At 39.5% G+C, this 25,152-nt stretch overlaps 1 protein-coding gene across 1 annotated transcript in view; it reads right to left on the reverse strand.

Moving 5' to 3' along the window:
* Positions 1-25,152, reverse strand: part of ABCA6 (ATP binding cassette subfamily A member 6) — a 57,877-nt gene that overhangs the window by 28,789 nt on the left and 3,936 nt on the right. Inside the window, exons 4-16 of the mRNA XM_042966660.1 lie at positions 23,464-23,567; positions 22,833-23,059; positions 19,482-19,623; positions 18,500-18,685; positions 14,153-14,300; positions 12,416-12,581; positions 8,269-8,327; positions 4,846-4,956; positions 4,271-4,446; positions 3,936-4,055; positions 3,541-3,679; positions 2,925-3,015; positions 1,864-2,003 (exon numbers count right to left, since the gene is read on the reverse strand). Of these exons, the coding sequence (XP_042822594.1) occupies positions 1,864-2,003; positions 2,925-3,015; positions 3,541-3,679; positions 3,936-4,055; positions 4,271-4,446; positions 4,846-4,956; positions 8,269-8,327; positions 12,416-12,581; positions 14,153-14,300; positions 18,500-18,685; positions 19,482-19,623; positions 22,833-23,059; positions 23,464-23,567 (1,809 nt within the window). The remainder of the gene's footprint in view (positions 1-1,863; positions 2,004-2,924; positions 3,016-3,540; positions 3,680-3,935; positions 4,056-4,270; positions 4,447-4,845; positions 4,957-8,268; positions 8,328-12,415; positions 12,582-14,152; positions 14,301-18,499; positions 18,686-19,481; positions 19,624-22,832; positions 23,060-23,463; positions 23,568-25,152) is intronic.

Consider the following 25,152-nt stretch of genomic DNA (forward strand, 5'->3'; position numbering starts at 1 on the left):
CAAATCCACTGACTTTTATCCATCTTTCAACCAGTACCATGGTAGCCCAATGATCATCATCTTTCACCCGTCACATGGCTGGTCTCCCAGTGTCTACTCTTCTTCCTCTATGTCCAGAGTGCTCTTGTATAGCCCGAGAATGAAAATATAAGTCACATCACATCAATCCCCCATTTAATGACCTCCAGTGGTTTTTCAGTGCATTTAAAATAAAATTCAAACACCACATGACAACCTCTAAAGCTCTATATGAGCGAGCCTCTATTTACCCCTACAATCCTACCCATCCCCAGTTGCCAGTGTCCTCCTGCACTCACTGCACTCCAACATCTCTTTCCCTCCTCTGCTTGGAATGCTTTTGATCATTTTCTTCTTTGGGACTTCTGACACTATATAAACCCCAGACTGACATTCGTCATCTTTGTAACCCATACGGCCTTGTTTCTTATTGTATTATAAAATTGTAACATAGCTTGGCTTATTGTGTGTGTCCACTTCTCCCCATCCAATGGAATGTAGGCTCTGTGAGGGCAGGGACTCCTATGTCTTATTTAATTCTGCATCACTAGTGCCTCGAGAAGTGTCTTTTCTTTAGTAGTTCCCAATAAATATATATTATTTATCTCTTCCATATTTTGTACAGGAAATAAGTGAGCCATTGGACTTGCAGAGGCCGGGGACTCTGGTGTGACATGTTCTCATGGTGGCGTCAGCACATAACTCACTCTTCTCCTTCCCCAACCAAAACAGAAGGTAGGTTAGTTGTATCTCACTGGACGTTAGTCCCAGAACAGAATAACATAGTACAGTCTGGGGACGTGAGAACATCATCTTCCAGCTCCTACAAGGACACAGAGAGCTGCCTTATCTGGGGGGTGAGACTAAATCTGAATTCCTGAGTATTTGCTTAATAAGATCCAGTCACCCAAATGAGTCTGTTTAAATCAGCCCCGCAGAGAGTTAAACCTTTAATAAGCTAAATGTTTAAACAAAAGGGAAGCTGCTTAAATAAAAAAAAAGACTGAGATATATCTCCTCATTGTTAAGACAGGGAAAACTCTAGCACCCACCTCATAGAATAGTTGTGAGAACTCAATAGTTGATATGTCCAAAACTAGTAGAATAGTGCCTGACCCGCCGTAAACATTGCAGAAAGAGTTAGCGATTATTAGAATTACTTATGGAACAAATCCTAGGTTGGGACTGCTACCCAACACACAGAACCCAGGGGGAACACTTTTGTGGAACAAATAAACTACAGGGTTTTTTTCTTCCTGCAAAGTAAATCTATGCACAATTAAATTAAAATACAAAAGGGAATCTATAGCAGACACCCCGATGCCCCACCCCTATCTCTTCTGTACTCACTTAGATGCAGTAAATCTCCTTATTAACACCTGTCTGATGGCATTTTTTTCTGGGCTCTGAAGTATGTTCAGTTCATGTTGAGCACAAGCCATATGGGTTAGAAACGTAATGCTCCTGGAAGCAACCCTTCACTGATGAAGGATAGGGAGCGGTGAATAAACACCCCAGCTTTGTCACCCCTCTGGTGACATAACTCCGAGCCCCTTGCTCGTCGATTCATTTATTTATGCCAGTGATATTATATCTCACATTCTTATTGCAAACACCTACTCAATAATGCAAACTTCCCTAGCTTCCTTCCATTCCCTCTCTCACGTCCCATTTCCTGCTGGTGTTTCTAGACATCAATTACCAAGCATATTGCACTAAAGTCTTCATCTCGAGTTCTGCTTTTCAGAGAAACCAAATCCAAATCCACTTAAATAATGAAAACTGTAAGAATGGGGTAAAGACTTGTTCCCAAATTTCATTCCACTATAATCGTACTAAAGTTACCTGGAAATTTATTTGTCCTTTCCACAGGCAAGGTATACACAAGCTTTTCTTTGTTTTCTGTTTTTAATTTAGCATCAGGGATGTAATGATTAATGAAGGATGTTATTTTTTCTGGATCACATATTTCATTTCTGTACAAACTAATATTTAAAAGAAAAGATCATTGATTTGTGTTTTCTCTATTGCTGTCACAAAAGAAGAGCTTTTATTGAATACCTAGCCTTTGAGTACTGCTTTACTTGGCTTTAGGGGACAAACGAAATGAGTAAAATAATAATAACCACAACAAAAGTAATAATAACAACAATACCATCAGTTTGACAAGTCTTATGACCTATACAGAGAAGGCGTAAAAATTCAGAACAACTACAGATAGACAAACAAATACATGCTGTAATTGAAACTATACTTCCAGTAGGAAGATAAGCAGAGACAGGTGAGAACATTAGGCAGAAGGAATTGCTTAGGGAAAATAATTACTACACCAGACTGTGCAGGTATTGGGAATTAGTGACTAACAGAGAGGTTTGGCCTATGTGTGTGTTTTGTTTGGGCATAAGGTTTTTAGGTTTGGTTTTTTTTTTTGTTTTTTTTTTTTTAATTCTTTTTACCTAGACACACTTTCTGGTTAGACACGGTACTCTTCCTCTCTGCCACCAGATTTATTCCCACGTTTGATACTAGCTTCTGAAACTATTTCATTTTGTGCCCAATGAAAGAATGAAAATATGTTCCAGGATTGTATGAATCAGCTGGGGGGAAGTGGAGGGTGGGAAGAAGACAGAGGCTGAGGATGCCTTTAGGATGCACAGAGCAGGTACCTGGAAAGTGGCCCAGCCCTCCTGGGAGCTGTCAGCCTGGGCTTCTAATCTTGCAATTTTGCATATTATTAGCATTACTGGAGATACAAGGAGACAAGAAAAGCATTTGGGGAGCACTAGTCACTAGTTTGGCAAATACGGAGCACAAGGACAGTTGGCCCTCATAATGGTCTGCCTTTTTGATATACCAGCATTGAAAACATAGATATGCGTACATCCAATCTACCCCAAAGTCTTTACCTTAAGTGATATCCAAGACCCCATTTTCTCTTCAAAAAGACAGAAGATCCTGCACACTTCAGTCTCCCATTGGACATGATCACTTTTCTATCTGATTAAAAAGAAGCAAGAAAGAAAGGATGTTGGGAGTCATTTCTTCCCTCACTAGAAAATACAGGCGAGGAACCAAAGCTCAGATTTCCAAAGGAAAAGTGTTCCACAGGAAATGAATATATTGAATACGCCTTTAAAAATTTGAAATACCCATTAAAATTGATGCATTTAAAATGAGATTCTGAATTCTAGTCTATGTCTGTGCCCTCCAATAATTCTTGAAAAAACAATTCCCAGAAATTACATTGGCCCATTTTCTATTCTGGAGGCCAAACAATAAGTGGATATGTTTCAACCCCACGTATATTGATTTCAACGTTTGGACTCATTGAAAGCTAAAACAATCACGGTTTTTTTCATGAGCGGTCACAATCCAGTCGGTGTGGAGTTCTATAGGGTATTAGACTCCCCAGACGGCCATGACATGGAAGGTTCGCCGAGGTCACGGGAGCACAACGCTTGCCCTAGAGATACACATTTCCCCAATTCTTTATCGTAATACTGAGATAACACCAACAATTACCAGCCAGGATGTCAGCCTCATCCATGAGATTGGTACTCAAGAGGATCACATGGCCTGCTTTGTGCTCCTTGAGGAAGCTCCACATTCGATGCCTTGAAAAGGGATCCAACCCAGCAGTTGGCTCATCTAAGAGCAAAATCTACAGAGGATGACAACGTATAAAATCTCTCTCTCCTGCGGTAACTATTTCCACATGGTAGCATGGAGAACAGTAAACAGCAAATAATAATAACTACCCAGCGTTTATGTTCCAGAATGCTTGCAATCGTAGTTTACCAGCGGAGTCTCTCTTGACACATTACAATGACACCTCTGCTACTTTTAGGGGTCAAAGGAGACCCTGACTTTTTACTAATATTCAGTCCACATTCCACGGCACGCATCGCCACACTTACTTGAGGATCTCCTAAAATGGCAATCCCAAAGGTCAGCTTTCTTTTCTGTCCTTCGCTTAAATGTTCAGCGAGGTTGTCCTGAATGTTTTGTATGTCCAATTCTAATAAAATCCTTTGTACCTACGCAAGAAAACACACAACACTTAAAATCCAAGATGATGCAGACTATACGATTTTAACCATCCACGACAGCAGTAGATCTGTATTTTTTACTAGGACTTCTTTGCCTAAATTTTGTTCCTGACAGGGTAAGTAAATCCCTGAGGGGAATTCTGCGGTCACGATTTAGCTTGGCAAATTTATTTACCCCGTTAATCCAAGGCATGCTCCTTTACCTCTCGTTCTACGTCCTGTGGCCGAATCCCTTTTATTTTAGCAAACAGCCTGAGGTTTTCCTTCACCGTGAGTATGTCAAATTGAACATTGAATTGAGGACACACGCCAGTCATCTTTCTGATTTCCTCCAAGTCTTGTGTCTCAGAGGGATTTCTATTATAGATGGTAACTGATCCTAAACACAGAAGTTAAAAATAATTTAACATTGGGAAGAGAGAGTGTTTATTAATGCTTAAGATCTTCTACAGGAAAACATTGGCATTATGTCCACAAATATCTAAAATAATGACTTTGTAAGTTATCAACAACTCTGGATTAACCTTAACATAAATATATGTTCAGGGTGGTCTATATTTTCCCTGGAATATCACATAGCAATGGAATAAGGATGTTTTTCATGAAAACCTGGGAAACATGAGATATATTCAAAATCATGGAGTCTGGCAAGCAATGTTAGATAAACAAACATTATTTGCTCTTACACAGTCAGATTTAACCTTAAAATAAGAAAGGCAACATATGACCTCATTCTATCACTGCACATCTTGCCTTTGAGAAATTTCTTTTTGCTCACCTTCTGTTGGAACAGACGATCCATTAAGGATGTTTAGTAATGAAGATTTGCCAGCTCCATTATGACCCAGAATTGCTGTGATTTGTCCTTCATATATGTCAAGGAGTAAGTCTGTTTTTAGAATAGAATATTAACATTATAAATAAGAGGGCGTTAGAAAGGGCTTGGTTCTAAACATAGAACAAAAAATTAATTTTAGTTGGATATTCTCAAGTCTTTCAATAGTTTATCCAATATTCTCCTGGCTGCTAAAATAACATGCTTCCTGTACAGTATTTGGAAATACATACAACCACCTAAGAAGACCAAATTAATTACAATTTCAAATATTAACATTGGAACACAATTACTTCCATTGTATATGCATGTGCATATGTGAACATGTAAATATATATACAGATTTTGATCATATTCTGTATTCTTTTCTAGCCTACATTTCAAATATTAAATGATAAACATTTGTCATGACATTAATTACCTTTTAAAATATATCAACCAAAAATTATATTTTCCCCTGTTATAAATTTTCTATTCTTTTATTACAAACCTTTTACACTTACAGGTCAGTAGAAGAAAGTCATTCACCTAAGAATCCTTTCCATTATTATTTTTTGTTTGTTTTCTCTACCACCAAGTGAAAACTACATTCTGTTTTGGAAAGTCGTTGGATGAAATTCTTAAGAATTTTGTAAAACATTAAGTCTAAAAGATCAGGTTCCTTCAGTTAAATTTGTGACCTACTTTCAGACATTATTGAAATTAATTAACAACTGGGATGAATTCCAGTTCGTTCATTTTCTATCTGGATGACCTTGGATGAACTAAACACTATGAGGTTCACTTTACTCAACCATTAAATGTACTAGGAATAATAATGACACGTAAAGGGAAAATTCTTCCTACTGTAATCCAATCCATTAAAACACTCACTTATAATTCGCTTCAAAGATTCTAAAAATCATTGGAAAAATAAGCTCCATAATTAAGAAAAATGAAAGAATGGTAAGAAATTAGTCTTGGCCACATGATATTAAAATTATTAATGATTAAAATAATATGTAGTATTGGAGAACTATAATAATTAAAGTAATATGTTAGTAATATAGTAACACCAGTGGGATAAATAATTAAAATAATATGTTACTGCTTTAGGACACACTGACTATGGAATGTAAAAGAAGCCTAAGATGGACCAAAGTAAACAGAAAAATAAAGATTAATGAAACAGGCTTTTAAATTCATCAAAAAGATGAATTAATTAATAAATAATATTGGGAGAACTAAACAAGCACATTAACAAGTTTTACATTTACTGTTTTTAAATGGAAAAAATGACGTTTTAAAAGTAAGAGAAAACTGATGATCTCTATCCTGGAACTGACCCATATTAACTGGAAAAAAAGAAATACAAGCCTCAGTTCCTCATCTGCAAAATGCGAGAGATACTATTTATCTGACAGGATTCAGTGAAAAAGTCAGTGTAACTCACTTATCATTGTTTCCATGGAAGTCAATAAACTTTAAGTGTTCCTATTATTACTGCTGTTGCTTTTAATTATTGCTTCTTCCCACAAGTGTATACATTTTTATAACCTTGGAGGGAAATGATTTGAAATATGCATAAAAATCTTAAAAATATAGTCCCTTTGAGTTATCTGCTTTTAGAAATTTGTATCCACAATTATATTCACAACGATGAAATAAGAAGGCTCATTATGGTGGGGGTTTTTTAATGTTAATTTATTTGTTTTTGAGACAGAGAAAGAGAAAGCGAGTGGGGCAGGGGCAAAGAGAAAGGGAGACAGAGGATCCAAAGCCACTCTGCGCTGACAGCATAGAGTTCAATGTGAGGCTCGTGCAACTGAGATCAGGACCTGAGCCCCTGCTGAGCCACTCAGTCACCCCCTAGTGTTTTGTTTGTTTTTTTTTTATGATAAGGACAAAATTGGAAACAAGCCAAATTTCATTCACTAGCGTCAGTCAATTGAGGTGTCCACACATGGGAATCCCATTTAGCCACTGACAGCCGGGCTGCAGGTAAGGACTTCAAAGCGTGTTCCCAAAGGTGTTCCAAAGTTGCTACAGGAAGTAACTGCGAGGGGAGAAGGTCATGAGCGTGCAACTCCCCATCACTTCCCCAAGAGCCCCTGGAACTGTTGATTTCATATAGTGTCTCTACGCAGTGATTTTCATCACTTCTAATTTTGTAATTTTTTTTGAAGGTGTTGTAAAAAGTCGTTCATGGTTATTGACGAGTACAAAAGTGGTTCATAATGCACGCTGGAAAACTGAAATGACAAATTTAAAAAAGACTTCAATGTATCCTTGGCGAAAATTCAAGAAAGAAACCAGAGATCGAGATGGTTTTGGATGGGAAAAACCTGGGGGTAGGCGGTGGGGCGGAGAACAAATTTGCTGACACGGGTACAGAAAATTCTCAAAGTGAGAAATGACCTCAGAGGGATAAGTGAGACTGAGTTAAGGCACACTATGGACTAAAAAGTAAACTCAATACTAAAGCACTGGACAGAGAACCATGAACCTTAGGGAAGGTCTCTGGCTCTTCGTTTTGTAACTTCTCAGGTTTCCCGTCTCTTGTAAAAATCAGTCACATTCTTCCTAAAAATCATTACTAACAAACACAGGCTGTCCTCTATAAAATGAGGCCACTGACTTGGATCTTACTTAAGTATTTGTTACAGAAAACTATTTGTCGGAATTTAGTATCAGATACATTGGTTCATTCAAACTTCTGTGTTTGCCGTGGAGATGGTCACTTGTGAAATTTCATTCATGGTCAATGGGGTTACTCACCTTGTTGTATTTATTTTTAATATTTATTTATGTATTTATTTAACTCAAGTTAATTAACATAAAGTGTAGTCTTGCTTTCAGGAGTAGATCCCAGTGATTCATCGCTTACATATGACACCCATTGTTCCTCCCCAAAAGTGCCCTCCTTAATGGCCATCATGCGTTTAACTCATCCCCCCGCCCACCTCCCCTCCAGCAATCCCCAGTTTGTACTCACCTTGTTTTAGTTAATCTCACCAGTACTTAGAAACTATATAAATTCCCTGGCTAGTATAAAAAAATGTATATCAATTTTAAGTCTAGATGGTCTTTCCTCACAGTGCAAATAAAATACAATATTGTTTTTAGCAAGCCGTCTTTAAAAACAAAGTGAAATCATACCTTTCATTGCATGACCCTATTCCTGTAAATTATTGAATCCATGAAACACCTAGAAGGATTTTATAGCCAGTTCTCAATCACAGTTAATCTCCAAACGGTGGGAGTTAGCTTGTTTGTATTGTTTTCTTTTTCTGTTTTGCTCGTGTGCATGCGCTAATTTTTCACGTGGAATTCTCCCCATTTTTTGCAATAAAGAAGTCAATGAAACAATGAAACGTTTCTCTTTACCTTTCAGCGCTTCCGTTTTTCCAGACTTTCCTGTATATTCTTTTTTGACGTTTTTGATTCTGCAATGACAGAAGTGGTGTTTACTCAGCCAACGCAGAAGTGGAAGTAGCAGAGGTCAGGAACAACCCCAGTCACGGTGACAGATACACCAACCCCTTTATGTGAAATGAGGGATGCTATAACCAGTCTGCTCAGAAAGACAGAGACTTGCTTTTGAGTAAGCATTTTCCCCAAGAGAGAAAATAAAAGTCGCTTTAGAAAGTTACAGTTAAATTATTAATGTTTTGCTTAGAGAAGCAGAACACTTTAGAATGGTTCTCACCTTCTGTCTTTGGATGTTTTCTACTCTGTACACAATCAGCTTGTTAATCTGCACTCTTTAACTCTCCCCTCTCACGCTCTCCCATGCCCTCCCATCCCCTCCCACCCCTTTCAACCTTGTTCATTAATCAGACACTCTGTCACCTGCATTTTCTATAGTTTCCTCTCTGATAGCTTCTCTTAGACCTGTACTCTGCTTTGGATACAATCAGATTTCTCTCCTCTTTAAAAAAAAATTTTTTTTAAATCTTTATTTATTTTTGAGAAAGAGAGACAGAGTGCGAGCAGGGGGGAACAGAGAAGGGAAACACAGAATCAGAAGCAGGCTCCAGGCTCTGAGCTGTCAGCACAGAGCCTGACATGGGGCTCGAACCCACGAACTGTGAGATCGTGACCTGAGCCGAAGTCGGACGCTTAACTGACTGAGCCACCCAGGCGCTCCTCTCCTCATCTTATTAAAAACAATATTTTACGGGCACCTGGGTGGCTCAGTTGGTTAAGTGCCTGACTTCGGCTCAGGTCATGATCTCCTGGTTCGTGAGTTTGAGCCCCTTCGAGCCCCGCAGTGGGCTCTGTGCTGACTGCTCAGAGCCTGGAGCCTGCTTTGGATTCTGTTGTTTCCCTCTCTCTCTCTGGACCCACCCCCCCCCCTAAAAATAAACATGAAAAAATGTTTAAAAATTTTTTTAAAAATTGGAGCAAATTCTTTCCATGTCCATTTTCTCACTTCCTCCTCGATCACTCTGAACCCACTATTCTAGTGAACTTCCTCATACTGAAATCATTAGTGGCCCCCTAATTATTAAATGCAACAAAGACTTCTCTTTCCTTACTTATTGGATTATGGGTCACTATTGGTGTCGGTGTGCTGGTTGAAAGTGTCTACGTTCAAGGTAACATTGGATTTACTGGCTTTCTTCCTATTTTCCTAAATGTTTCATCTCGGTTTCCTTGTAAGGTCCTCTTCTTTTGCCAGACACATTATCTTGGTGTTCCACAGTGTTCTCCAGGTACATGATGGTCTTCCCATTCTTGACTCTCTTGATGGGTGATCTCATTGATTCTCATGGTTTTTACACCAACCTAATGCTAACCCTATCCTTTCCTCCCAGCATTAGGCTACCACATCTAAAGGTTTCATTCGAATATCACACACGCACACACACACCCCTCTAAATGGGCAATGACCAAACTTGAATGAACATTAGAATCCCAAAGGGAACGAATGCAGGAAGAGGCAGGAACCAGGCTCCGACAAGTTAGAGATGTCATGACTACATAAGATCATGTACAGTGGCATCTTTAATTCAAAGGGAAATAATTTGGTCAACCGCTTTTCTGAGCATGGATCAAAATTAAAGTAAGGACAATTATTCAACCAGGACACTGGCAGTGGGTGGGGTTACACCAAAGAGTCAGGAAATATAAAAGAGAAAGGCTTAAAATGGTGCTGAATCGGACCACAGTGGGACACCCATTGAAGTGGGGTTTTAATGTGTGTGTGGGTTTTTTGTTTTTTTTTTTTTTTTTTTGAGAGAGAGAGAGAGAGAGAGAGAGAGAGAGAGATCATCCATGAGCAGGGGAGAGGGGCGAAGGGAGAGAGAGAATCTTAAGCAGGCTCTGCATGGGGCTTGATTCCACAACTCTGGGATCATGACCTGAACCAAAATCATGAGTCAGATGCTCAACCAACTGAGCCACCCAGGTGCCCCTTAATGTTTTATTTTACTAAAGAAACTTCCCTTTAGGAGTAGCCAGTTGTTTTTGGATTTCAGAGATGAAGATAGCCATTTGGGGCAGACATCCTGTCTACGCTCTGGGAATGTTGCACGAATGGGCTAATGTTATAGGAATGGACAGTTGTGCATACAAGTGATCCCAGAGAAGGAAAAATTGGGAGGAGGCAGTAATGGGTGAGAGGGAGCCAGTTTTGAATAAAATATAGATATTTTTACATAGCCATGATCTTGATTCTGGTTAGAGCTCTGCATGAATTCCTCTATACTTTCAAATATGTATAGCTTCCAGGCTGCTAGGGAAAGAGGAAGTGTCCATTGGCATATAAAGGGGAGACCACCTGGGAAAAAGGGAATCATTACAGTAGTACCTTCTAGATCCATACAACATATTGGGATTGATTGTGATAGTGTTGACACTTGTCTAGTGGTGGGGAAGGCAAGGGTTTCCCTAAGAAAGGGTCGCTACGAGGAAAGAAGAGTTAAGACTTATGCACTGGGAACAGTGTCTAATGTTGGGTGGTAAACAGTCAACTTTAGGCCGTCTTGAAGCCCCAGAACCTGCTTCACTGGTGACTGAAATGTACAGAACCTGGTCACTGAAGAGCTACAAGTTTGGGCACCTAAGCCTGGTTTGCTACTTTGGTGTGGATCTGGGGTGAGTTGGCCTGCAATGGAGTCAAACGCTTTATAGGTCTTGGATCAGATGACTTTTCTTTCCTGATTTGTTAGTGGCTCCTTCCTCCACTTTAGTAAAGAATCCAGACCAAGAGACAGGGACCTCCAGAGTTAACACTGCATAGATGGGTCAGGTTTGGGAGGTAAGGGGAACAAAGATGGCGGGTGAGGACATTTTACTCTTCTCTCTTTTGCAGAAGTAGAAAAACAAACATCTTTTGATCTACATAACTAACCTCAAGACTTTTTTGGAAGATTACATCTGAAAGTTATTATAATTTGAACAGTAATAGAGTTTTATTTTTTGTGTTCTCAACCAGTGAAGAGGAACTGAGGACATTGAGTTTTGGGGGATTATTCCTCACTTGGCCTTTCTCTTTCAGATAGATGTTTTCATAGAGCTGAGGTCGGTAGGGGCTGTGGCCCCTCAGGAAGCTTAACAGAAAATAGGGTCTGAATTAGAAGGATGAAGTTGAGGTATGTAAGTTCACCTTATGCTCTTTGTCTTAGGCAGAAATAGATCACTTCCTAGCTATAGTGCCACTTTATTCCTCTTCCTTCACCTCCTGACATCTCTGCAGTAGCCAGACGCTAAGAGAATAGACAGACTCTGGATTCCCATCCTGGCTCCCCATTTATGAATGCATGACATTGGACAAGAGACTTCACCTTTCAGAACCTCACCTTTCTCATTTATAAAATGGGCCAAATAGAAGTGCCCACCTTACAAGCTTTGGTTGAGTATTAAGTACGTGTCTGGTTCCTAGTAGGCACTATGTGAATATCGGCTAAATAAGTGGTTTATATTTAGAACCCTCTGGTTCTTCAATTTTAGGGCACATTAGAAAAACCTATCGGGCTTCTTAAAATCTGCAAATTCTTGGGCGTAAGCCCATACTCCCTGAATTAGAATCGCTTGAGGTAGGATCTGATGGCAGAGATATTTTCAGAACTCCTTATATGAATTTCAAACAATCCTACAAAGTAAATATTACTCTTGTTCATTACAGGGCGGGAGATCCAGAGAAACTTACACATTTTTTTTCTCAGATTACACATCAGATGAGAGGGAATTGTGGTATTGAAGTCTAAAAGTTTTTGAGTCCAAGTTTCTTACTTCTTCCATTATATCACATAAGCCAGACAAACTATAGAGGAAGGAATTTGGAGAAAGAAAAGAGTAAGAAGCATGAAAGAGAGGCATGAGACAAAAGTTAGAAATAAGGAGGGAGACAAGATGGCGGGTGATGTGGTAACATTATATGGAGCGAAGCAAAGAGAATTTTCCTTTCAAGGAGCAATCAAGAGCCGTTGGTGGTCATGTGGAAGAATTCAAAGTGACATTCACAAAGACAAATTTCTTCTTCAATATTTTGTTCAAGTTTGCCTTGCACCCATATAAGTGTGATTACCTGATGGCTTCTTTTCCTTGGAATTCTGGAGCTACGGGTTCGAAACAATCATCAGAAGGATGCTCAGGATCTATTTCTTTCTCAGTGACCTTATTATTAGTCCTTTGGTGTTGGAAACAAGACGAGTTCAGGAAAAATAATGGAGAGTAATGGCGCTCATTTCCACCTAATTCATCAAGAGGCGATACGATATTGGATCATTAACATTAGAACCAAGAGCAAAGAAGACTTATTCAAAATAGTGCAGAGTGTCTTAGACTTAAGCATCATAGAGAAATTGTTTTCATTATAACTTCTTATTATTGAAAAGAAAACTGGTCATGAAGTAAACAATGAAAATTCAAAGGAAATAACATATCATCACAAAAGCCAAACAGTACCATAGAACTTTCAATAAATATACATATACAAAGGCTTGAATAAAATGTGGTCCAAAATATATTTAGAATGAATGAAACTGAACACTTAGGGGGGAAGGCCTTAATATGGCACATAAAAATAACTGGAAACATGTTTGTGGACTTCAGAAATCCCTTGATCGCAACAATACGACTGGACGTAGTACTGAAGTCCCTATGGAACGTGTATGTAAAGTACAGGAAGAAATTATATTTGTTCAGGATAAATACACTGTCATTTTCCAAATGTAAAACACAGAAGTAGTATTTGTTGCTAAGGGCTTTCAGATATTAAACCAGAAGTGACAGAAAGATAGGAATATATAAAATAATTGCATAGAAGCGTAGAAGACAGGGTTAAATACAAAGTGGAAAGAACATAAAAAGTAAGATAAATAAATAAGATTGTGCAAGAAAAAAAAGTGTTCTGATTCTAGCATGTGGGCAGGAAGTCTGCACTTGTGAAATTTTTGGTTGTTGGTAAGATAGAGAAAATTTAACTGGGTAATATTGTTCTGTAAATATGAACAACTGATTAAAAAATTTTCAGAATAAGGCTGAAAACTTCCTCTTTCATTTTTATTTTGTTACTTCCTTAAAGGATAGACATGTCACCTTGTGAAGTGGTCCTCCAAGAAGAAGAGGGAGTAGGGGAGAACCTGATTGTTCCAGACCCGGGCCCTTTCTGGATATTCAATTCACAATCTGCCCCACATTCTTGTAAGAACTACTTACTAAACACCTCCCACCATATGATAGATCGACACTTGCCAAAACCATGTGGGGAATTAATTTATTGCAGCTCATTTGAAACAAGTCTTACATATCATTCTTTGAAAACATTTTCAGGGATTCTTGAAAAAAGTACCATTATTTAATCACTGAGTATTCATAATGTATATTATTAAAAGCAGAAGACTAATTGTTTTCCCATGAAAATTCCTTCAAACTGCTAAAACTATGAAGCAGGAATAAAGAACTCATTCAGTTTGTTATAGGAAATATTTGTTATTCTTTACTTCTTTTTTTTTAATTTTTAATGTTTATTTATTTTTGAGAGAGAGAGACAGAGGGTGAGTGGGGAGGGGCAGAGAGAGAGGGAGACACAGAATCCGAAGCAGGCTCCAGGCTCTGAGCCATCAGCACAGATCCCGATGCAGGGCTCGAACTCATGGACCGCAAGATCACGATCTGAGCCAAAGTCGGATGCTTAACCGACTGAGCCACCCAGGCGCCCCTGTTATTCTTTACTTCTTTAAGTACATTTACATAACCTTAAGTAAAAACCTACAGTGTGATCAACATGTGCAGAGGTCGAAGAAAAGCCATTTTTACTTACAGGGTAAGGTTTTGTCAAAATATAATGCCAATGCCAGGTAGAAAAGCGCATCAAAAGCCAACACAGAAAAAGTTGCTATCAGTACATAGGAGTCTCCTGAAGGGTCAGGAAAAATTACACCATTCATAGTACTATCCAAGTGGATAATCTAAGATTCAAGCAAAAACAATAATTAATAAGTATTTAAATTAAACCCAAAAATAATCCAGTGTGGCAGCAAGATTTATCATTTTATTAAACAGGTTTTTCAAGAAGCCCTTATAATGAAGTGATTGGTGAAACTATTTGTATCTGACAACAAAGGAATACTGGAAGGAAATACCGATTTAAAAAAAATGTTCTGAGAATAGGACATTTTCTTGTTTTCATAAAGTCATTGCAATGTTGCAAAATATCTGTTCTATGCAGCAAAAAGAACACAAGTTTTTGAAAGAATATGAAAAATTATTTGAAGCATCTTAGTTGGATAATGATAACTTTTTCTAGTTATTACTGCAAATAAAGATATGTTTATAATTTTGCCATGTGACAATAGGTATAATGTTCTAGATGTTGTTCTAAGGCTTTTTATAATATCTCATTTAATCCTTATCATAACCTCATAAGGTAGGCCTTATTATTTTTTTAAATGTTTATTTACTTATTTTGAGAGAGAGAGGGAAAGAGGAAGGGGCTGAGAGAGAGGGGGAGACAGATTCCCAAGCAGGCTGCACGTTGTCAACGCAGAGCCTAACGCGGGACTCCAACTCACAAACCATGAGATCATGACCTGAACTGAAATCAAAAGTCAGACGCTCAACTGGCTGAGCCACGCAGGTGCCCCTAGGCTGTGTTATTTTTATGTGCATTTTACATATGGTGAAACTGAAGCACAGAGAAACTGAGTGGCTTAACCGAGCAAAGTCAAAATCACATAGGAGTGGCAAAGCTGAATTCAACACATGAAGTCCAGCTCCCAAGCCCAGTTCCTCACACTGGACGACATAAACTCCACTTGTGTAAAATGTTAGCGTTTCACGACAAAGTTGAGTTTATTCCGGAAATGCGAGTCTGGGTTGACATTTGAAGATCACTCTATGCAACTCAACATAAACCAGATTGAAGGAGAAAGTTCTCCAACCAGGAGAACTGGTTGGTAAAATAGGTGCAGAAAAAAGCATTTGATACAATTCAATACCCACATATAATAAAGAAAGTCTCTTCGCAAACTGAGAAGATAAGCGATCTTCCTAAACCTGGCAAAATAGATGTACACATACCAATACCAAAAATCATCTTTTTGTGAAATGTCGAAAGCTTTTCCTTTGCCTGCATTTCTATTCAACATCGTACTGGAGGTCCCAGTCTCCTCGATAAGGCAAGAAAAATAAGTAACTAGCATTAAAAACTGCAAAAGGAAAAAAATAAACTATCATTATTTGTAGACAACATGATTATGCATAAGCAAATCCCAAGATAAAACCTAGAAAAATACTAGCTTTTAAAGTTTATTTATTTATTTATTTATTTATTTATTTTTGAGAGAGACAGAGAGAGAGAGAGAGAGAGAGAGAATGGGAGGGGCAGAGAGATGGAGACAGAGAATCCCAAGCAGACTTTGTGCTGTCAGCACAGAGCCCAATGTGAGACTTGACCTCACGAACCCATGAGATCGTGACCTGAGCCAAAATCAGGAGTTGGCTGCTTAACCAACTGAGCCACCCAGGCGCTCTTAGTTTTAAAGAATATAGCAAGGAAACTGGATACAGTGCCAATATACAGAAATCAGTTGTATCTCTCTACATTTATGACAAACATTTAAAAATAAGAATCTAAACACAGATGCTATTTATAATGGCATCAAATGTATTAAAAAAGGGATTTAAAATTTGGAATAAATAAAAAAATGTGCAAGGCTCTCAATACTTAAAACAAATTACAAAGAGCAAATGAATGTGAAGACATATTATTCATGATCAAAAGAAAAGTGTCAATTTCCCTGAAACTGATTGAAAAAATCAAACTGCATCCCAACGTGAACAGCTTTGTACACACATACATATGCGTGTGTATCACTCAATAAGTTAATTCTAAAATTTACACCATTCAAAGAACCTAGAATAGAGAAGTCTCTCTTTGGAGAAGAAAATCAAGTGGTCAAACTGTTACCACCATATATCAAGACACATAAAGCAAAAACAATTTTAAGATAATGTAGCAACAGTTCAAGAGTACACAGATGGGTTAATACAGGATTGGTTGAGCTCTGACAAAGGAAATATAGCAGTCTGTTCAGGGAAAGGATGGTCTTTTCAACGAGTTAAGTGGAAGAAATTGGATATTCATGTAGAAAAATTAATATTGCTTCTACATATAGATATCCAAAAGTTATTTTGAAATGGATTTTATATCCAAATGTAAAAGTAGAATCAATTGAGCTTCCAGAAAAGAACATGGGAGACAAACTTTAAAAAAAAATTTTTTTAAGCTTATTTACTTATTTGGGGAGACAAAGCATATGCACATATGTACACCAGTGAGCTGGGTAGGAGCAGCGAGAGGCGACAGAGAGAATCCCAAGTAGGCTCCGCGCTGTCAGCTCAGAGCCGGATGCAGGGCTCGATCCCGTGAACCGAGAGATCATGACCTGAGCCAAAATCAAGAGTCCGGAGGCTTAACTGACTGAGCCACCCGGGCACCCCTGGGAGAATATCTTTATGACCTTGGGGGAATGCAATGATTTCTTAAAGATACAAAAGCACTCTACAGAAAAGAAAATGCTCATTAAAAGCACCATTGAGCAAGTAAAAATGTCAGCAACAAATGTCTCATAGCTCGCGTAGATAAGAAATTCCTACAAAGCAATAAGGAAAAGACTAAAAGTCAGTTTAAAAAAAAAGTGGGGGAAACCTGGATAGGCACTTTATAAAAGAGAAAATCCAAAATGCCACTAAGCATACGAAAAAGAATGAAATTTCATCAAACATCAGGAAAATGCAAATTAATACCCCAAGGATTTTTATTGCAGATCCACCAGAATGGCTAAAATTTGGCAGACTAATAATACCAAATGCTGGTAAAGATTCGGGACGACTGTAACTCGAAACATCTGGGGCAAAAGTAAATTGTTTCAACCACTTTGGAAAAATACTTGGTAGTAGCTGTGAAGATTAAGATATATGTATCCTAGATCCTACTATCCAACTCCGAGGTCTATACCGAACAGAACTGAATGCCCATATTCACTAGGGTAGATGCATAAGGATTTTTTGCAGCGTTAATAGTAGTCAAAAACTGGAAAAGATTTCCAGGCAACACTAAAAAATTAGGCTTAGGAACACACATTAGGTGGGGATGAGGAAGTGAAGATCACAAAACTTTTACCTTCAGGAGCAAAGAGTGGAGTTGTGGCATCCTTCTATTTCTTGATCTAGCTCATGAGCGTTTTGATACACTTAGTACCTATTTATTACGCTCTGTATTTATAGTCTTGACAGCTTTGCAGATTTGAGGTTTCCAAAAGCGGTTTACACAATTTTTAATAGAGAATGCCTTCATTATATAAAGTAAAAACGAATATCGTATGATTTCATTCGTATGTGGAATTTAAGGAACGCGACAGACGCGCATAGGGAAAAGGAAGGAAAAGTAAGATAAAAACAGAGAGGGAGGTCAACCGTAAGAGACTCTTAAATACCCAGAGCAAACTGAAGGGTGCCCGAGGGGAAGTGGAAGGGCAGGGTGCGCTCAATGGGGGATGGGCGTTAAGGAGGACACTTGCTGGGATGAGCACAGGGTGTCATACGTAAGTGATGAATCTCTGGGTTCTACTCCTGAAACCAATACTACACTGTGTGTGAACTCACTTGAATTTAAATAAATAATGAAAAAAAGAAAGGTGAATAGCTGCATATGAGAAACAAGAAGAAAATGCTTCCGAATGAAAATACATCTGAGAGGGGAAACTCTGTCTTATTCAAGATGTTCGTATTCAAACTTCCTTATGTGATGATGATTTTTCTACACTGGAATAGTAACATTCTCAAATCTAGTCTTAGGCTAGAATTGTTTAGCATAAATGCTCCTAATTTGAAAGAGCACTTAGGGGCGCCTGGTTGGCTCCGTTGGTTAAGCATCTGACTTTGGCTCAGGTTATGATCCCACAGCTCGTGGGTTTGAACCCCACGTCGGGCTCTGTGCTGACAGCTCTCTCTGCCCCTCCCTTGCTCACACTCTGTCTCTTTCTCTCTCTCTCTCAAAAATAAGTAAACATTAAAAAAAGAGAAAGAGTGCTTGCAACCATGAAGAGTTATGAAGTTCCAAGTTCTTTTGAGAGTTCAATAATAAAGCAATTAACTAGGCTCCTACCTTACTCAATCCAGCAGTAAAGGTAAATGGGCTGCAGATACTCAAAATCCACTCCAGAGAGGAAGGGAGTTGTCTGTAATATGCGGCGAATCCCACGCCCCCCCAGAAGACAATGAGGAGAAACATAACCAAATTGGTGAGGACTGTTTTCTTTAGCAACACACTCATCAGGAACACTAAAGCTATCTGAAAGAGAGAGAAGACGTCTAGCCGTTAAACAGCCATTACACAATAAATACAGATGTCTAGATCATAACATAAATATTTATCAGCGAGACGCTGATGAAGATATCAAGGCATCACAATGCTCAGTCCTTCCCTCAACCCCTTTGTAAAGAGGATCCTTATTTGCTCTCCTCAACTGCTAGGCATTTGAGGAATGCTGAAGAAAGGGCAGGGGGCAAGCTGTGCGTGCCGAGGACAAGGATACACGTGCACACTTGGAAACACCCAAAGAAACCACATTAATGTCTTAAGAAAGAACACCTATGGACCCTCTCCAGGAAACACCCTGGGAGGCGGGGGGGGGGGGTGGTGTAGAGGCTCTTGCTTTATGAAGGAAGAGGGGTGACATGGGAAGAGAGGGCAAGATGGAGTGTCAGAGGGAGATACTGTGCAAGCCACCATGTTATGGGGAACGTTTGGGACGAAGAGACAGGTCCGCCCCTCAAGCGCATCCTCATGAACCGTCTAGAAAAGTCTTAGAGTCAAAATATTTTTAGAGTCAAGGTTTTTTTTTTTTCTTTTTGAGGCATCGTTGCATTAATGCAGACTTTATGCAAAAGAGAGGTCCAATTGTATTTCATACTAGATCAACTTCTCAACAACTCCTAGAGACTTTCTCAAGCAAGTACGCACACACCTGCACACAAAGCGGACACGAAGGAAATAACGAACTGTAATGACCTCCAGAGAACTTCATTTTTACTACATCTAGCTATGACCTAAAGCAGAGAACGTGGTAATAAATGTATGCACTTACCAAGGACAAGCCATATAAGAAAAAGAGTGTACATATGACCATGAAGCCTGTCATGACTATAATTTGGGTAGATGTTATGACAACTGTGATGATTATGGAAATAATGAAGAAGAAGCCAGCATAGATTAAGCCCCAGGAGAGCCTAAAAGAAGACAAAAAGTTATTTCAATTATTTTAACTTCATTAGGAAATAGTTAAAACCTACCAAAAATCTAAAGAATGATACAATGTTTACCGTTCTATCTGCCTACTTAGGTTAGTAACGAAAATGTTATTAATATTACATTGGTAGGGCTGTGCTGCTGCCTCCTGGCTAAGCATCAGCTCTGCACCCACTTATTGTATAAATAGAATGAACACCTGCATACATAGCATCATCTTGTATGTGTTCTGCTGTTGCTCATCTACATCAATGGACATATATGATATTATTCACTGTTGTATAATAATATTTCATCGTATGACTATATCCTAATGTTCTCCTGCCCATGGACTTCTGGGTTGTTCCAATTTTTGTCTCCAATTTTACTTCCAGTTTTTATTTATTTGCTGCTGCTGAGACCACTCTCGTACTTGTCTTTTTTGGGAAAATGCACAAAAGTGTCTCAAAGGGGTAACTGCTGAAGTAAAGAGATTAAGCTCTTTGTGCCTTCAGTGTTATAACATATTACCGAGGTGTTCTGACCGTAGAAATGGGAGGGAATATAACTAAGCTGCTGATCAATCAGGGAACCACGGAAGCCCCAGGGGCAGAGGAGAATTGGACCGTTCTTGAGGATTTCAGCTGGCCGGACCTCCACGCTCCCTAGTAGTAGAAAACTGAAATTTCATAATTCCTCCAGGCCCATTCTTTTCTTGCTATTCCTGTTCATGTTTCCTTTTTTGAAAGCTGATATAAATGAGGGTACAGCCTTAAGTGCTCATTCTGTGTTGTTTTAGATGTGCTGGGGTTCGCATTTTTATCAGGTGGTTAGTAAGAAATAATATTCAGTCTTAGATCTAAGAGGACCACACAAGGTGTTTGAGTCCAGGCTTCCTGTTTTACAGATAAGTAAACTGTAGGTCCTACTGTTACTTCATGGGCCTATTCAAGACCCACCGAGTAAATCAGTAGCCAAGCCCAGACGACAGTGCGCACTCTGCTCAGTCCTCTTGCCTCTACACGAAATTGCCCAACGGAGTAAGAAACCGGGGCGCCCGGGTGGCTCAGTCGGTTAAGTGTCCGACTTTGGCCCAGGTCATGATCTTGCGGTTTGTGGGTTGGAGCCCTGCTTTGGGCTCTTCGCTGACCGCTCGGAGCCTGGAACCTGCTTCAGATTCTGTGTCTCCCTCTGTCTCTGCCCCTTCCCTGCTCACACTCTGTCTCTCTCAAATGAATAAGTGTTTAAAAAAAAAAATTAAAAAAAAAATTCAACAGCTGAAAAAAATAGTGAGAGTATTAAAACCAGGAACTTGCATCAATATGCCCCAGAACAACTGGTTTACTGCTTATTCGACTTCTTTTTAAAGGTCGTGGCATTACAGTGATTCAGCCTTTGTTGGAAACATCAGCATTTTTGGAAAGCATATGGCATTCTGCAGAATCCACTTCCTGAGTACAGAAGGGAACTGCTACAGGTGGGAATTAAAATTCTATACAGTAGGAGAATTACAAATGAAGGAACTTAAAACATTACCTAGAAAAGGGAACTCATTGCAGGGAGTTTGGCGATGGGGGGGGGGTGCATGGGGAGGATGTTAATAAAGCTGTGAAAGCCTTCATGATAAAAACAAAGCAATTCAGTCATCACACTTAAATAATAAATGCTGATGACATTTCACAGTTATTTCACATTACTTAAAAAAAAAGGTTGTGATACAACTTATTTCCAATACACACCCTGTACTTGGCAAAAACATTTCAGATTTGTTTTTTCCTTTTTAGTTTTAAGGAGATATATATATATCTCCTTAAAAAAAAAATATATATATATATATTCGTTTTGCTAACTTTACATTACATGCATACTAAGAAGCATTTACCCTGAGGATGAATCCACATGTAAATATCCAACACCTTTCTGATTTTAATCCAGAATTGACTTGTGCCCCCCCATTCTCAGGTGACTACAGGGATACTGCCCCACAGGACATCCTCTGAACTAAAAAACAGTCCTATTTACACAGAGTCCCCCTCACTACCCTCCTAACAGACTCCATTCATTTCTTTGCATTTGCCAAAGTTTCACTGCAAACCACTCTTTTTTTTTTTTCATTTCAGAAACACATTTTCCTCTTTTTCTGTTTCACAATTAAGGTATGTTAGAATCAAAACTCTCTCTGTTAATCAAATATACTTGATAGAAAATTTAAAATTTCCTAGACCATAATGTTATTTTAGGGAACATGTGACTTACAGATGATTGTTCAGTAAATAATTCCTCACCCATTCCAAATAGTTCCATAGCCACAAAGAGTAATTTTCTTGCTGTGGGGACTATACAAAGACACATTTCCCAGGATTCAGTATTGAAAAATGTTAGGTTTTTTTTTTTAAGTTTATTTATTTATTGTGTGTGTGTGTGTGTGTGTGTGTGAGAGAGAGAGAGAGAGAGAGAGAGAGAGAGAGAGAGGGAGGGGCAGAGAGAGAGAGAGAGAGAGAGAGAATCCCAAGCAGGCTCTGCACTGTCAGCACAGAACTCACGGGGCTCAAACTCATGAATGGTGCGATCATGACCAGAGCTGAGATCAAGAGTCGGATGCTTAACCAGCTGAGCCATCCAGGCGACCTCTTGGAAGCTTAGAGCTTGTATGATTTGTGTTTTTTTCTTCTAGTCTTACCCGTTATCATTCTGTGAGATCCTTGTTTCTATTCTTCAGTCATTTGTTTTTATTATAATACAAACACACACACACATAGACAGACACATACCTAAATATACGTGTGTTTAAATATATGTATTTAAAAACATCTAAATCATTTCTGAATGAGTCAAGATACAAAGGTATCAATATATGAACAAATGTCCTTATTGAGCCCTTCCAACATGCCACCCTAAGTGCTATATGCACTGGGCATATTTTATAGGACATCTCAAGTCCAACACATGGTACTTCAGTGCTGCAAAAAAATATATCCCTGCTGATCAAACCTCTGAACACAAGCTAGCCATTATAGGATCATACTTTCTTCAAGTATGAGGAAGTGCGGAGAAGTCAAATGATAACCATGGGCAGACCAAGTAGGAGGGGTGCCATCGGGACCGCTGCATTGGAGTCTCAGCGGTGGCACACAGTTCTGGAAATAATGACACGTTTTTACCGCTTCCTAATTTCTGATTATTCGTCACACTGCTTGAATCAGTTACTCACCAGAAGGCTGAATCTTGTAGACCCATCATTTTCATCAACTCCTTCCATTTTTTCCTCTCTTTTGTAACGTTGAGCGATATAAAGTGTATCAATGGAAAAAAGTAAAGAAGGCAGTAGAAAATAAACATCTCCTTTTGAAGAATGTTTTTATGAATAAAAGGTAAAGTCTTCATATTTATAGCAGTAACTGACATCAACTCTTCTGTCACAGAGCGGTTTGTTGCGATCTAAAGTGGGGTTTAAACAAGGAAAATCATTATTTGAAAAAATAGGAACTGAACAGGCTACGGTGAAATCCACACAAGCTTGTGAGGGCTATACCAACATCAATTCCCTGATTTTAATATTGTTCTGCGGTTATGAAAGATATTACCGTTAGGAGTAACTGGGTAGTGGGTACGTGGACCTCCATGTACATTGGTTTTTGCCATTTCCTTTCCCATCACTCTGAAACTCCTTGAAAATTAAAGGTAAAAACAAAAGCAATGTGTTCCTTCGCCTAAATCCAATCTCAGCCTTTGTATCCCTACTTCATTGTACAAACGTATGAAAACCTGAGCATATATCACCTTTCACCCAAATCTCGATACCTGTGGAACGAGTTTACGTGAATTATTAGAACTTTTCTTACTTGTATGATAGCAGCGTCAATGGCAGTTTGTAAAGTCACAAATCCTCTATTCCAGTATTTGGCCAGAGAACAGGAAAAGTCACCATGCATATTCCAACAATGAGCTACAAGCACAAAGGGAGGCGATACCATAAGCGACGTTAGCAGATGGACGTCATTAGAGAATAAGAAATGAGAACCCAAGGGAAAACAATCTGGAGGAGTCTCCACCAGTCAGAACTTATAACCACATAGGAAAAAAAAATACCAAATAAAGTTCTTAATGAGGCAAATTTTATTCTCCGAGACTGTAGTATGCGTAGGAAGTGTTAGACATGAAAAGAAGGTGAAAGCTGGGGCGCCCGGGTGGCTCAGTCAGTTGAGCGTCTGACTTCAGCTCAGGTCATGATCTCACAGTTCAAGAGTTCGACCCCCCCCATCGGGCTCACGGCTGTCAGCGAAGAGTCCGCTTCGGATCCTCTGTCCCCCTCCCTCTTCCCCTCTCTTGAAAATAAATAAATACTTGAAAGAAGATGAAACAAACATGCCACTCCCACCATGCTGGGTTCCCTGCTGTGCCTCAAAATGCTAAATGCGCTCTTGTGCTAGAACTTTTTTTTGCTCATATGCTCATATGCTCCATATGATCATGGATCCATTATCCATGGCTCCATGGATCCATGGCTCATTCCTCCCCTCTATCCTGATCTCTTCTCAAAAGTGATCTCAGCACAGAGGCCTCCCCTGGCCACCATAAATAAAAATATCCGGAAGAGCATTCGGGCTCTATCTTGCAAGCCTGCTCTATTTTACTTTGTTGTTTTATCACCACTTGGCACTTGGCAGAGTGCATCATTTTTGTCCCATCCCCTGTTCCCGACTGGAATGACTCGTGCAAACAGGCTTCCCTCTGTGTTTTGCTCACTTTCATCCCCAGGGCCAGAACAGTGCAGGACACAAAGAAGACACTCAGAGAATGAATGGGAAAGAACCGATTCTCTTAGTCACATCAATTCTGCTTCCTGAAAGGCAGACCCATTCACTCTCCTTCTCAGCTGCCGCCAGTCGTGTCCGAGCTGCCTTTGGCTCCCTGGTATGTTTGGCTGTGTTCTCCCCCACCGCTCTGCAACCCATGCCCTGGGCCATATCCAGAGAGCTCCCTTAGGCTTGGGGGTCTAATCTCTTCTCTGCCCTAATTAAAGTACCTCAACGGCTCCCCAACACCCTAGGTTTGTAGGACGTCACGGGGTCCAGCCCTTGGGTTAACTTCAGCCTCAGTCTCCTGTCACATTCCTTTCCATGTCCTCTGTTCAGCTATACTCGTCTTCTTCCATGGATACAAACAGATGCCTTTGGCACCTCAGGACTTTCACACCTGCCCTTCCTCTGTCTGAAATGCAACGCTTTTCCCACCCCCATGTGCCAGTCCTTCTCATTTTAAACATCACTTCGCCCCGTAAGACTTCTCTCATCTCACAGCTTATTAGGAACCCCTGGTCTAAGTCTCCCACCCGCTCAGCACCTCTCTTTGCACTTGTCATGAACTCATCAATGTCTGCCTTTCCTGCTGACCTGGAACCTCACCTGAGGCCAGGACCTCTCCGTCTGGATCACCCCGCATCCTTTGCAACATGCCCCTGTGTGCTCACTTTATCTCCATTGGATGACTCCATCATGTTTTATCGTGAGAAGATATGATTGCCCTCGGAA

Source organism: Panthera tigris, chromosome E1 (genome assembly GCF_018350195.1).
Source record: "Panthera tigris isolate Pti1 chromosome E1, P.tigris_Pti1_mat1.1, whole genome shotgun sequence".
NCBI lineage: Eukaryota > Metazoa > Chordata > Mammalia > Carnivora > Felidae > Panthera > Panthera tigris.